Raw genomic sequence first — 15,929 nt, 5'->3', positions numbered from 1 at the left:
AAAGATTCGCCAAACTGCGGAGTAGTTTGTTGGCGATGAGCTCGCTCTTTTTATACGGAGGTAAATGAGAAAATTAAAAAATAAAGATTTTTAAAATATATTGTGTTACATTTTGTTCTGTTTGTCCTTTCTAGACTGTATCATGTACCTTGTTTGTATAAATACTGTCTGTTATAATTTTCACAGTGTATTAGTCCGCTGTAATGCTGTGTAAATTTTATGAATCAATAAAAAAATAAATTAAATGAAAGAGTTTTCTTATGAGCATCTCAAATTTTTTTTTTCACAAATTTAGGATAAACAGTTTAGATGTTATTCAAGAAAATAGGCAAAAAAATGACCATTCCCGCCCCTTTATCTCCGAAACTACTTGGTCTAAAAATTTGAAAATTAGACCCAGAAAAAAAAATACACAGAATAGTTTTATAGATAGATAGCAGGAAAACCTATTAGAAATGTGGAGTCAAGCGTGACTCGGACTTAATTACTTAGTTTTTCATCCGACCCCCACGGGGCTTTTAAAATAATTTCACTCACACTTGGAACACGAGTCCGACTCGCACTTGGCCGGTTTACTATAATGTTAATATTCATAGAGGAAAACGGGGACTAATTACGTTTGTAAGAAGAAGCGGTCGACGTCCCCTTTCCTCTTAAACTTAGAATTGGCCTCCAAACAGCCCTTCGACATATCGACATCGGATGCCCTTATCCTGAACCCCGCCTCTTCTTCTTATTCTTTCCCTGTTCCCTTTATTTGGGGTCGGGCCTCCTCACTCTTCTGCGCCAAGCTACTCTGTTTTAGGTTGTCTCTTTTGACATCTGGGATCGTTTGAGGTCTTTTTCTACGTTTGACCACCAGGTCAGCGGGCGGCGGCCTGGACCTCTCTTCCTGAACCCCGCCTATTCCTCATGAATTGCACCACTCTCGGGCAAGTAATCGCGCGCGGCGACGCGTGTCTTCCTGCCTTTCACTGTTTGCTCGTCTACTCGTTCGCACTTATCTCTTAATTGCCGATCACATAACAAGGGATTACTTATATATATACTTGCACGATAGTATATGTTTATGTACTTTATTAATTTAAAATTAAAAAGTATACTTATATGGAAAATATTAAGAACGGGTCACTCACGTATTTTAAGTCCAAAAACGCTCGACATGTTTCACTCCGTACCGAGGAGTGTCATCAGGAGTTTCTAATATTTTTAATATGTCTGTGTCTCACGGACGTTTTATTAAAACACTTATATGGGTTATGCCTAAATTATTTAATTTATTAAAGTATGTCAAAAGCAATAGTGACCCTGCGTGATTCTTGTACCTATCATGACACGAACGATCAAAGTGCAATAATAATTATCATACAGATGTATTGTATACTTATTTTCCATAGTATATTTTCACGGAAACGTACGAACGTGTCTTGCTATTTCATTAAATCTCGGTACAAAAAGTACTGAGGTTGACTGAAGACAAATACCTACGAACGTTTCCGAGAAAAACCGATGGAAAACAATTACGCACTACATCTGTTCAGCATTTTGGGTAATCCAAATTATTGCAAACAAGTCCTTGTCATTGGTGTTTGCCTCTTAAACAATCTCACACCAGGATCTTACTACATAGCTTGCTGAAATCTCTTTAGTACACCGAGTCATCCGGTTGCCTAAGCGCAGACAATCGCGATGAAATCTCGTGTGGAAATGATCACAAATATTACCGTGACATGGTTTTGCGAGGGAAAAACCAGAGTGTAAAGGATGACGCATGTTAGACCGGGCCGTGTCCGGGCCGGAGCTTCCGGCGCTTATTTTTCTATGACATGACAGTTGATGCTTACCATAGAAAACGATGCGCCGGAAGCTCCGGCGGTGCCCTAAATAAATTTCTGGAAATTCTTGTCCGTTTTTATGCTAATTTCCACCTCAATCGATTATCAGATCTGCTATTAATTTAAATTTAGAGTACTCTACATCACTGTAAGATTGAAAGAAATAAACTAAATAAACTTGTGTTGTGGTAACAAGTTAATAGTAGATTGTTACCCAAGGGTTAAAAGGCACCCATATCTGTCGAGGCGGTTTGGCGCTCGAACGCAGTGAGAGCGCCAATAGTCCGAGACGGAAATGGTGCCTTTCACCCGAGTTAAACACTCTACTTTTCATATCGAATGCGAGGAAACCAAACAAGACAAGGCAATTTCGCAAAATCAGTAATTGAATTACCCAATATTATAGACCTACGGCCATGATTTTTTTCCTTATGACTTACTTGCAATGTTGCAATCGGAGACTTTACATGTGTGAAGATTAATAACCCCTAGTCATTTAGATTGCAATATTTACGAAAACACACATTTTTTAACAAACTGCAGTAATTTTAAAATTATTTGTTCATTATAGTATGAAAATCAGCGGGATTGCCTCTTACTTTTTAATTTTATACTTTTTCGTTCTAAAAGCCGCAACAGACTACCGGACCGCACCGCGACCTTGGTGCGCCGCACCACGTAATAACATAATTAAATATTTTAAATATTAAATAACAAATTAAGTAATAATATAAGAAATTTTTATCTTGTATTTTATTTTATTTTCATGAATATAGTGCTAAATAACTTTAAAAACCAATTTAATATCGTACAAACGGTTAACTGTGGCTGTATAAGATTCTGTCTTTGCTCATTTACGCAAGTGTAAGGTTTAAAAAAAATATTTTTGGTGTATTCCTTTTGGTTCCCGCCTTATGAAATCGAGTAAATAGAATTCAACGAAAGAAATCAAGAATAATTTGTTTTAACAATTTACTTACATCATTTTTTATAAAATAAGGATCAACGTCGGATTAGTAAAATTAAACAATTACCAATTGTTCCAGGCGAGGAAATAAAGACACTATTAATTTTCCATTTTGTTTCCACCCAGTTGTTCGTGGGACGGGGACGCAGAGGAGTACACCACTTTTCTGCGCTAGAGCATAAACGTATCACTTTCTGCGCACCTTTTAGAACAACAACGACCCACTTTCAGAGCATGAGATATGAAAAATAATAATATGCATCATAACGAATTGACGGTGAAAGCCACTTGCGGAAACCGCGTGCTGACAATACAGTGTTTGTGTCAAAGAGTAAAGTGTTTGCGTATTCGTCACTTCGTCAGTAAGTACATTAATTATACCTCTTGTTTAAAAGTTGAATCATTACAATACAAGTGCGAAAAGTAGCAAATTCGCAACGACTGGCGATAAATTGAAAGACGAAGGGAGTGCTTTAAATCGACACGAGTTGCGAATTACCTTTTCGCACGTGTATTGTACAACGTTTTACAGTACATAATATGGCCTTATACATTTTTTACATAGGCACGTATTGTCCTTATTCCCGCCCTAGGGCGGTAAAGTAGTACAATATGTACTGTAAAAGTAATAAATTGATTCATTAACAGGTATTGAAGAAGTAGATAAATTAATAATAATGTAAAATTTTGATGTTTTAGTTTTTCAGATGAGCCTTTTTTGTAACAAACTAATGGTTTAAAAGTATAGGACCGTACTGTTACGTTCCTGACTCCCATACTCTTCATTTTAACAGTAAATTGTAGCTCTAAGCCTATCTTCACCTAGATTCTCACGTGACCTAACCGTCAATGCCAAGAGCTAGGATGTCATTACACGTATGACATAAAAGCGTGTCTAGACTTTGAGATAATTGTATGTACACTATGTACATGTCCGAGAATGCTATGTTAAGTAGGCTTCGTTGATCATATGTGGTTAACTGTCGTAACATGTTTGTGATTATATGTTTTTGACCTATAGTTCTTTTTTTTTAGCATTAGAAAGAAGGTAAGCGATCTTGACATAATGTTAATATTATAAATCATATACGATCTTTTACATTCTTTTGGTTTCATAAGTAATATAAACTAATTTTTTAAAGCGTTTTTCAATATTTTTTAATAAAAAGACACGTCAAGATTGTTTACCTTCTTTCTAATGCTAAAAAAAACGAACTATATACTCTGTAGCATTAGGTATTTAAATAAAAGTAAACAAAATCTACCCTCAAATGGCTCCTTAAGCCAGTTGAGGGTAGATGAAAACATTACATGATCAAATAATGTAGGTTAAAGTCAGGTTCAGTGACTGATCCAGGCGGTTTTGTATTTGGTTGGTTAGCCTATAAATGTTATATTTACCTGAAAATGTACAAATTGTTTGTTTACCTTTATTTTAATACCTAAAGATACAGAGTATAAGCCCGATTCAGAATAAGAAATATGTCATGGTTTTGAAGTGGTTTCGATACGACTTTAAAGGTTGCTTACGCGGATTGGTGCATGCGAAATCAAGTGAAATACCTGCGTAAAATACGTGCCAATCACTAACCCCCTAAGCGCCACTTGCACCATCCCACTACCTCGGGGTTAACCGGTTAAACCGTTTACCCAGTGTCAAATTGTACTGGTAACCATGGTAACTCCAGGTTTAACCGGTTAACCCCGGGTTAGCGGGATGGTGCAAGTGGCGCTTATCCATAAAACTTTACCGGCCTGATTTAGTTAAATTATGTTTTATCCCTTTCTTACAAACACATAAGTCAAAAAAAGAACAGATAAACACATTCAGAACTAATTCAAGCCTTATCATCATCTTATTAATATTTTGCCCAAAAATTAGATATAAAATAAATTTGTATTTGATATTCAATGAGAAATTGAAAATTCCATATAGGTAGTTCATTTTTTTTGCGATTAGCGAAGAATGTACAAAAGTAAACTGAAAATATACAAAATATACAACAATAGTGTTTTCTAATAGTCAAAACGCTGAAAATATACAAAATATACAACAATAGTGTTTTCGAATAGTCAAAATGCTGAAAATATACACAATATACAACATAAAAATGTTTTCTAATAGTCTGATACGGTAAGAGAAAAAAGTGACTTGAAATATACACTAGAAAAAAACACTGTTTTTACAAAAGCTACAAATAATAGAATATTGTTTTGTCTTACCCCACCAGCGGCGGTAGCATGGTCGCATTTTTATCGCTTGTCACCATACCTGTCACGTTCTAACAAGTATGTAATTGCGAAAGTGACGGGCATAGTGACAGGCGATAAAAATGGAACCATGCTGTGCCCACAGAATGGTATTACGATCGTTTTTATGTTTGATAAAAATCAATTGTCCCTCTCACTAAAGCATACATGTTAGTAAGGGACAAACGAGATATCACATATAAAACTGATCATAGAAAAAAATAGTTAGCGTGTTAGTATTATGTACAGATATACAAATGATTGTTAATAATAGATGTGAGAAAGCAAGACATAGTTAGGAAAGAGCGAGAAGAATATAAATACATATTTACTATATACAAAGTACCTGATGACGTCACGGCATATCTGGAATCTAGAACGTTCTAGAGCTTTCTATCTATGTCTTGCCGAACGACCACATCTGAGCTCTGTTAGTAGGGGACTTTTAGTAGCTTTTTAGTGCCTTATCACAGCCAAAATATAAAATAATTCTCATAATTTCTTTATATGTTCAATAATGGCACTTTTAGTCCTGTAATTAAGGCACTTTGGCATTTGAAGTGCTTGAAATGCAGCACTTTTATGGCACGTCATGTCTTTTTAAACTTTTATAACACTCTGTACACATTTATGCATTATAATTAATTACGGTACTATATAAATACATAACATGTCCTTATTATAAATATTTGTATAGTTTTCTTTGTATGAACTTTATATAAACAGATGCCACTGTATCAGTATTTAATCCCTTTTTTTACAAAAATAGTGCCATAAAAGTGCCAAGTTACGCACCTTAAGTGCTGAACAGTGTAAATATACCTACTGTATACGTGATAAATATCAGAACAGACAAATTTATCTTGATAAAATATTTTGAAAGATAAGAAACATACTGTAATAAGGCACATCAGCTACGTATCCCCGAAATTCCAAAAAACTTACTTTCATCATTAATTACAGGCCCATAACTCTCCCCCGAAAACTCAATGCTGTTCGAATCCTGGACCCCCAGGATCCCAGCCTTCGCAACTCTGTGGCAGCATCCTTTAAGCAATCCTCCACAGGATCCCTCGAGCAAACCACCCACCATCCAGCAGTAGAAAAAAAACTCGCAGGTCCCGCCTTGCGAGCAGTTTTTTTCATCCTGTCTGTCCTCTTTCTGAGGTTCGACTTTCGACGCTTCCGTCGACATTCTACCTTTTCTAATTGTACTGAATACTGGCACTGTTTTTGTACTAATGTCTTTTAAAATATCACGCATTCGAGACATCTGCTCGTCTGTGATTGGCTTAAATTTGGGCAGGACGTCAGTTGCGTTCGAAATGTAGTTTCGTTTTACGTATGGCCTTTTTATTTCTGTTTGAACGAACATGGGCTTTGAGAGCGTTCGTTTTTTGAAATCCATTCTTTGGATGTCGAGAGCTCGGTGGTCGTTGGCATCTGTGCGAAAAAAGAATCATATGAATTATGACGTCAATCATGGAACGGTCATTATTTGAGTGTTTTGTATGTCATTAATGTGGACAAAATGCGTCATTTTCCTGGGCACATTTTTTAAAAATGGCAGTAGAATTTTCATGGAAGAAATCATGCTATGTTTCAACCACATTACCTCGTGAGGCCCTCCGTAGAAAATTACAGTACTGCGTACGTATTTTGAACTTCATTAAAATAAAGAAAAGAACAGATGGCTTCTGGGTCTTAGGACAACTGGAAATTCTGATGCCAATATGTAAAAAAGTTCAGGAAAGCGGGCATATGAAACACTCAAATAATGACCCAGAAAAAGTGAAATATATAAAAAGTAAAATGTAGAAACGTAGTAACAAAGAGTCTATACAGATGGATGTGCGTAATTTACAGAAAATAGTGCTATTTTAACTACATACTTTGCTGCCTGCTGTATTTATTTATTACTTCTAGAAATTGTGGACGCTTTGCCACTATTATACTCTGTATCTTTGGTTCCTATTTAAATAAAAGTAAACAAATAATTTGAACATTTTCGGGTAGTTATAACATTTATTGGTTAACCAACCAAATACAAAACCGCTTGGATTTGTCACTGAACGACCTGACTTTAACCTACATTATTTGATCGTGTAATGTTTTCATCTACCCTCAACTGGCTGAAGGAGCCATTTTGAGGGTAGATTTTGTTTACTTTTATTTAAATACCTAAAGATGACTGTAGTTAATAAGAAGAAAGATGTTATTGTATTTTAAGTATTTTTAAAGTTTTTCAACCAACTAAATATTTTACTATGTACCTTCTAATTAACATATAACATAACCCATTTAACATATTTCTTACAAATAGAAGAGAAAAAACAAGGAACTACAAAAGAAAATAGTTTTAAAAAGTAAAACTGAAACTATACAATAAGGAAAACTGAAAAAGTGAAACTACTTATCATTCACATATACAACTTTGAAAATGTGTATAAATAAGTGTGTATGTATATATTTTTTTAGTGTAAGGAAGAAAGTAGTCTATTTTCGTATTTTAGAGTATATTCAGTGTAGGTAAGAGGTTGAAATAGTTATAAATTTACGATACAAGGGCGGAAAAGACGAAATTCGAAACGAGTGGCGATATGAGTTGCGAATTACCTTTTCGCACGTGTATCGTACAACGTTTTACAGTACATATGGCCCTTTAAACTTTTGACATACGCACGAAAAGTGCTATTTTACGCACTAGTGCGGGAAAATAGGACCATATATGTACTGTATTAGTAAGTTACAATATTGTTGTATGAAAAGAATATTCAATGAGTGTTTGGAAATTCCTTAGTGAAAAAAAGTAGTTGTTTACGTATCTTTACATTATATACAATATGTACCTAATAAACAAAGACCATTGATAAAATCAATAACCCATTCATATGCAAGTTGTAAAACTTCAGTGAATAGAGAAACCTAGAAAAGGGAGAATATTATGAACAGACACAGAAGTTTTTGTGGCAAAATAAAGTGATTGACAAAATGAAATATCGACATGTCTGTTATCGATGTTACCTTAACGTTACTTACATATTTATTACATTTTATAAGACGATAGCTACCGCAAAATACACAACACGTTCGATATCTTCTTCTCTTTTGATATATTGGTAGTTTGCTATTCTTTTGGCACTGTATACTACAGTTTACGTTTTAATTTTTAAGAACTAAATATATGTAATAAAGAAATTATGTAACGCTCTATAATTGTTTTCCATTAAAATTTCTCGGTAACTTACCTACAGCAAGTAGAAGTTACATTATTTATAGTAGAAGAGCCGGCCGCAAATTTTCTAACCGACTTGATACCACGATGAAATGCACAATGGTTTCCCATAAAAGTGATGCTAAGTCCGAATTCGATAGTCTGCCACGGCGGAACTTGCCGAAACTACGAAAAAGAAGGCCACTTCCGGTGCGAAAAAAGGGGGCTGATTTAACCCATCTGATACCGAAATAATAGTTATGGCAGCAGTTAGAAATTTACATGTAGACACAGAAAAGCGAAGTCTGCCAGTATTTTTTTTGCCGGAAGTGCTTGGTAGACGCTCTCAAAGGTGGCCACCAGGGCCCCTAATTTAACCCATCTGATACCACCATGAAACCAATTCCAGTCGGTAGGTATGAACCCTCATGTCAGGAATATATAAGTCTGCCAAGGCTGTTCCTGCCGAAACACCTTGGCAGACGAGATTATGTGAGCAAGGTAACCATCGGTTACCCTACACTAACCCACCTGATACCACCATGAAACCAATTCCAGTCGGTAGGTATGAACCCCCATTTTAGGAATATATAAGTCTGCCAAGGTTTTTCCTGCCGAAACACCTTGGCAGACGAGATTAAAAGCAAGATGACCATCGGTTACCGTACACTAACCCATCTGATACCACGATGAAACCAATTCCAGTCGGCAGGTATGAACCCTCATTTCAGGAATATATAAGTCTGCCAGGGCTTTTCCTGCCGAAACACCTTGGCAGACGAGATTATATTAGCAAGGTGTACATCAGTTACCCTACATCAACCCATCTGATACCACCATGAAACCAATTCCAGTCGGTAGGTATTAACCCCCATTTCAGGAATATATAAGTCTGCCAAGGCTTTTCCTGCCGAAACACCTTGGCAGACGAGATTATAAGCAAGATGACCATCGGTTACCGTACACTAACCCATCTGATACCACGATGAAACCAATTCCAGTCGTTAGGTATGAACCCTCATTTCAGGAATATATAAGTCTGCCAAGGCCTTTCCTGCCGAAACACCTTACAGACGAGATTATGTTAGCAAGATGTACATCAGTTACATGAAACCAATTCCAGTCAGTAGGTATGATCCCGCATTTCAGGAATATATAAGTCTGACAAGGCTAGGTCTTACCCATCTGATACCTTGTTTGACAAGTCCAGTGTGCCAAGTCAAGTTTGCCAAGGCCTTGGCAGACTTATATATTCCTGAAATGCGGGTTTATACCTACTGACTGGAATTGGTTTCATGTAACTGATGTACATCTTACTAACATAATCTCGTCTGCCAAGGTGTTTCGGCAGGAAAGGCCTTGGCAGACTTATATATTCCTGAAATGAGGGTTCATACCTAACGACTGGAATTGGTTTCATCGTGGTATCAGATGGGTTAGTGTACGGTAACCGATGGTCATCTTGCTTATAATCTCGTCTGCCAAGGTGTTTCGGCAGGAAAAGCCTTGGCAGACTTATATATTCCTGAAATGGGGGTTAATACCTACCGACTGGAATTGGTTTCATGGTGGTATCTGATGGGTTGATGTAGGGTAACTGATGTAGCTGGCGAGGTTGCGGAAGAGTACTTCGGCGTTCCTGGGACCTCGCCATATAGCAGCGAGGCGGCAACAGAGGGGTTTTAGTGGGTAAACCTGGGGTCTCATTAGCCCACAACAGGGAGTCCCACATAACCATCCCGGCCCGTCCCCGCGCCGGGTGGTATGCGTAAAGCATTTCCCCTCTTTAAAAAAAAAAAAAAAGGGTAACTGATGTACACTTTGCTAACATAATCTCGTCTGCCAAGGTGTTTCGGCAGCAAAAGCCCTGGCAGACTTATATATTCCTGAAATGAGGGTTCATACCTACCGACTGGAATTGGTTTCATCGTGGTATCAGATGGGTTAGTGTACGGTAACCGATGGTCATCTTGCTTTTAATCTCGTCTGCCAAGGTGTTTCGGCAGGAAAAACCTTGGCAGACTTAGATATTCCTAAAATGGGGGTTCATACCTACCGACTGGAATTGGTTTCATCGTGGTATCAGATGGGTTAGTGTAGGGTAACCGATGGTTACCTTGCTCACATAATCTCGTCTGCCAAGGTGTTTCGGCAGGAAAAGCCTTGGCAGACTTATATATTCCTGACATGAGGGTTCATACCTACCGACTGGAATTGGTTTCATGGTGGTATCAGATGGGTTAAATTAGGGGTCCTGGTGGCCACCTTTGAGAGCGTCTGCCAATCACTTCCGGCAAAAAAAATACTGGCAGACTTCGCTTTTCTGTGTCTACATGTAAATTTCTAACTGCTGCCATAACTGTTATTTCGGTATCAGATGGGTTAAATCAGCCCCCTTTTTTCGCACCGGAAGTGGCCTTCTTTTTCGTACTTTCGGCAAGTTCCGCCGTGGCAGACTATCGAATTCGGACTTAGCATCACTTTTATGGGAAACCATTGTGCATTTCATCGTGGTATCAAGTCGGTTAGAAAATTTGCGGCCGGCTCTTCTACTATTAAATAATATCTGGGAGACCGAGCTTTGCTCGGAAAACATATAACTAAAAAAATGCGCGTTTCCCAGAGATAGACCTAGCTAGATCGATTTATCGCCCCCGAAATCCCCATATAGCAAATTTCCGTGTACGAGACCCCCGAAATATATATACATTTATAAATAAATAAATATACAAGAACTGCGCGTTTAAAGGTATAAGATTATCTATGACTTATCGATAACTATTGTTTCATTGTTTGTTGATGTTTCATTTTCTCGTTTATGCTACAAAAACTTATATGTATGATTATGAAACAAAGTATATAAACGCACATAACACCACATCCGCGATTACATAGCTATTTGTTTTACAACAAGTTCATAAAATTTACATGTGTTTTACATACATGTAAATCAGTTCCTATTACATATGCACTTGCTTACCTACATAAACATTAGAAGTTCCTGAATAGATTCGGTCGAGTGTTATGAGTATTTGTTCAATACTCATAATTTACTAATGCTTTTTAGGGTTCCGTACACAACGGGACCCTATTACTAAGACTCCAGTGTCCGTCTGTCCGTCTGTCCGTCCGTACGTCCGTCTGTCGGTCACCAGGCTGTATTTCATGAACAGTGATAGCTAGCTCAAATTTTCCAGATGATGTATTTCTGTTGCCGCTATAACAACAAATACGAAAAAGTACGGAACCCTCGGTGGGCTAGTTCGCCTCGCACTTGTCCGGTTTTTTATAGAATCAAATAGCGTAAAAAAAGAATCTCTTCCAAACTGTCTATATTAAATACATAAAAAACATAATATTATTCACATAATTTCATATAGAATCTTTACAGACTTTTATTTAACTTGCAATATTGTATGTAACTATGTAGGTATGTTTGTATGGGTCAAATCTTGAAAATGTGATTTGGTCTACTTCCCGGTTTCCGAAAAAGCTAAAAGTTTTGTATGTAAATTGGATGCAATCATTGCAATATTATGGTAGAGTCAGACCAAGAAAAGTTTGCAGCTGATTTGATAGCCCACGTAGTTATTTTAAACGTCAAACTTCTATGCAATTATGTCGTATAAATAACACTTACACTGCGTGGGCTATCAAATCCGCTGCAGACTTTTCTTGGTCCGACTCTACCTACCATGGAGCTAGTCTGCTGATGCAGACCGGAGATGGCCAGCCATACATGATTTAATTTTATTCACACCTATACAAGTTTTTATTATTATATTAAGTAAGGAAATTTAATTACGGAGTAAGGACTCTTATTTCTCTATCCTCCTGAGACCCCCGGTGCAAATTTTTGTACACATTCCACAGTCAATTCTGAACTTTCATTTATTAACAAAATGTTCCAAATTCAACAACAACAAACCAACTGGTCTCAGGAGACCACTTGGTTTAATCGAGTTAACGCCTGCATAATCTTATACATTTAAACGAGAAATTCTTGTATATTATATGTATTTATATATTTCGGGGATTTCGGAAACGGCTCAAACGATTTCAATGAAATTTGCTACAAGGTGGTTTTCGGGGGCGAAAAATCGATCTAGCTAGGTCTTATATTTAATTGCACAAACGGGTCTACCGCGATATAATTTCATTGTTTTTACCTTTAATTCCGACGTTTCAGCTGAGTTGCACCAGCTGTGGTCACGGAAAGACAAAAACGGAGGGTAAAAACAATGAAATTATATCGCGGTAGACCCGTTTGTGCAATTAAATATGTGTACAAAACGCGAGAGTTTAAAGTAGGTAGGTCTTATCTCTGGGATTTTTTTTTGAGTTTTTATACGTTTTCCGAGCAAAGCTCTTCCAGATATTGATTATGAAAGGACATCTTTGCTTATTTATGAGTAATACTGTTATGCAAGATTGTGAACTGACCGGATGCTGACTCAGACATGATTTCGGAACGTAAAGATTCTTTCACAAACACATAATTGGTTAATAAAATAAGATTTTTTTCATAATATCACAGTTTTTGGAACTGACATACTAAATGCTGTCTTTTAAGGGATAGTGCGCATTGGACGATCTGTCTAGTGATCGAAAACTTAAGCCACAGTGTGAAAAGTAACAGTGGTCCGACGGCCTTTGACGTGTACCGAGCGAGTGTATACTAATAATGCGATGACTGCGATGTACGAGTATGCAGCTTGGGTGCGCGCGACCATTTACTTTATAGCCTGTGACTACCTACGATATTTTACACTTTATATTCTTTTATATATGGGTAATTTTGATTGCAAAAAAGCCTAATTTTGCTCATTATTTATATACTGTGTGTGTCTGACCATGGGGCTTTAAATCCAGGGCTCGATTCTACTCGCTAAACTGAGCTACTTTTACTATGGCACCAACCCCGAAATCTCGATTTTTTTATTTACTTTTTCATACATTTTGGCTGTTTAGATGTCGACGTTTTCTATGGAAAAGCCAAATTTTTTCGCGATTTGAGGGTTGGTCACATAGTAAAAGTAGCTTAGTTTAGCGAGTAAAATCAAGCCCTGGATTTAAAGCCCCATGGTCAGACACACCATGTATAAAGGTAAGGTGGGGTAATACTAACATAGTTTATTTTGCTATTGCAAGACAAACAGTATGAGGTTTCCATATAAGTGATAGTCTTACCCTGGTGATAGTCTTACCCTACCCTTACTTACTTTTATTTATCTGATCTCTAATAGGGATGATGCCACATGTTGAATTTTATAACAAAATCTAGTAAATTTGATAGCAAATGAGCAATTTATCACAATAATGTGGATATTAAAATAATATATGGAAATAATACAAAAAATACAGGAGATCCAAAATTTTAGTTTTTTTTTAACTTCCAAAAAGGAAGTAAGTAAGTAAGAATACCATTCGATTCCTTACATTTTATCCAAAAAATGATTGTATAGCAACTATATACATATACGCAATATTTCACCGACAAAAACGCAATTTACTTGTGTTGTCCATACTTCAAGATGGACTCTCAGTGACCTTGACGTCACGTTCACTTATCGTTTTGTTAGGGGCGTTTCGCGAGTACGACTGTCGAACTTTGACTATCATTTCTGACTGTTGTATTGCTTTAATGCAATGGGTCCTATATAGACATTTGATCCTAAAAACAAACCTGATCGATTGATATCATAAATGAACATTTGTTATCTAGCCTATTCGTAAGACCACCCATATCACTCTAAAAATGGTGGCCATTAAAATCAGGCAAAGACGGGGCGCTAACCATGTCCGGGTGGTGATGTCATACGCTCACTTTCGTTTGACCGCATCGGTCAATGCATTTTGGACTCTGTTCTTTGAAGTTAAAGTCTAAAATAAGTTTGCCACAAGTATTATGTTGCTGGTCTGAAATTGAAGAATTGTTGTTTAACGCAATATGGTCATATTATAGAACCAAGAACAATGATTTATTATAACTCAATATATGTTATAGGCGTTCCAAAATTGAAGCGCTTACCTTGTGACAAATTGTACAAGTTGCCTTCAGTTGCACCTGGGCAAGCGAGAAATGTGCTCGTGTTAACAAGCTCCCACTCATCGAAAGCGAAAGAGACAAGCTCATGTTTAAGAGCCCATCAACGTGCACACTAGCGCCACTGCTAAATAATCGTGATTATTTAAATTTAACGATAGGTATATAAAAAAGGGGGCCGCTACGTACTGTATTTTGTATATAAGTACCTTTTGAATACATCAAACTAGTTTTTATGTTGCTGGATTCGTCGATCTATAAAAAAGCACTGGCGGTAAGAACGTGCGACTTTCAATCCGGAGGTCGCGGGTTCAAACCCCGGCTCGTACCAATGAGTTTTTCGGAACTTATGTACGAAATGTCATTTGATATTTACCAGTTGCTTTTCGGTGAAGGAAAACATCGTGAGGAAACCGGACTAATCCCAATAAGGCCTAGTTTCCCCTCTGGGTTGGAAGGTCAGATGGCAGTCGCTTTCGTAAAAATTAGTGCCTATGTCAATCCATGGGATTAGTTGTCAAGCGGACCCCAGGCTCCCATGAGCCGTGGCAAAATGCCGGGACAACGCGAGGAAGAAGAAGAGGATTCGTCGATCTATGAACTCAAAACAAAAACGGCCGTTTTAACTTTGGACGCATTTTATATGGTCAATTTTCTATGGGAGGGTAATTTTTTTTACCCTCCCATAGAAAATGGACCAGCCAAAATGTATGAAACTGCCAAATATTTTTTCACGATTTCGGGGTTGGTCCCATAGTAAAAGTTGCTCAGAGCAGTATAATCCCAAAACCTCCCTGGCAACGGGAATGCAGTTATTTTTAGCCACCCTGTAGTTAGGTACATAGTATTTGTGTGTCTTAGAGCAAATAGTAACTGGAGACGTCATGGCTGTCATTTTACGAAACAGTCTGCCTATTTTTGCGGGGGAGGGGACGTCAAATGTATTGCTAGTTAAATTTATACATGATTTGTACGTAACGTAGGTACTACCATGGTCTAATAAAACATGGTCTTCCATTCCCAGAGTGACACGGGCCTACGTCACAATAACATTGCCACTTTATTTCAACATAACATGTTACATGGGTACATTATACCTATGGTTAATAGGTTAAAATATTTCTTTATAATTTTATAATTTTCATTTATATGTATTTTAGCTTAAATTTTACAATAACACGTCATTTTTAATTACTCGTTAGCAATATCTTCCGATTCACGAAAGAAATTTCAGACTTTCGGGTAATTCTGTTTATACTACTGGCAACACAGGATAGCGCTGTGCACATTTGACAATTCGGATCTAGATAACTTCATGCCCTGACCGTCATCCTTGTCGAACGCGTGTTAATTGTTATTTCCTTCTCGCTCAGTGTCAGCAGTCGCAGTGTTTTCCAAACTTTTCACGTCGTAAGCTTGGTAATTAATGTGTAACTGTGAATTAGTTTTTTAAACGTTTGTCTTGTATAGATAAATAAAGTTTAATTTAATACATTAGATTTGTTTTATTTTACTATGTTTCTACATGAATAACTTAAAATTAATGCCGTTAAAATAATTTTCACCGTTGGTTAAAATTCTCCCACATTTCAAAGTTTGAGAACCTGTAAACAGCAT

The 15,929-nt window shown here is 37.0% G+C and overlaps 2 protein-coding genes across 3 annotated transcripts in view; one reads left to right on the top strand and one right to left on the bottom strand.

Moving 5' to 3' along the window:
- LOC134802742 (probable chitinase 2) overlaps positions 1-15,929 on the top strand; it is a 317,146-nt gene that overhangs the window by 212,942 nt on the left and 88,275 nt on the right. The gene's annotated exons all lie outside the window — the stretch shown is intronic.
- LOC134802736 (serine protease 33) overlaps positions 1-15,929 on the bottom strand; it is a 70,843-nt gene that overhangs the window by 29,936 nt on the left and 24,978 nt on the right. Inside the window, exon 2 of one of the 2 annotated variants that reach the window (XM_063775405.1) lies at positions 5,998-6,495. The exons of the other annotated variant lie outside the window; for it this stretch is intronic. Within the exon in view, the coding sequence (XP_063631475.1) occupies positions 5,998-6,495 (498 nt within the window). The remainder of the gene's footprint in view (positions 1-5,997; positions 6,496-15,929) is intronic. 2 annotated transcript variants of the gene reach the window in all.

This window comes from Cydia splendana, chromosome 25 (genome assembly GCF_910591565.1).
Source record: "Cydia splendana chromosome 25, ilCydSple1.2, whole genome shotgun sequence".
NCBI lineage: Eukaryota > Metazoa > Arthropoda > Insecta > Lepidoptera > Tortricidae > Cydia > Cydia splendana.
The sequence above is the reverse complement of the archived record's forward strand: the minus strand, read 5'-3'. Positions and strand labels throughout refer to the sequence as shown.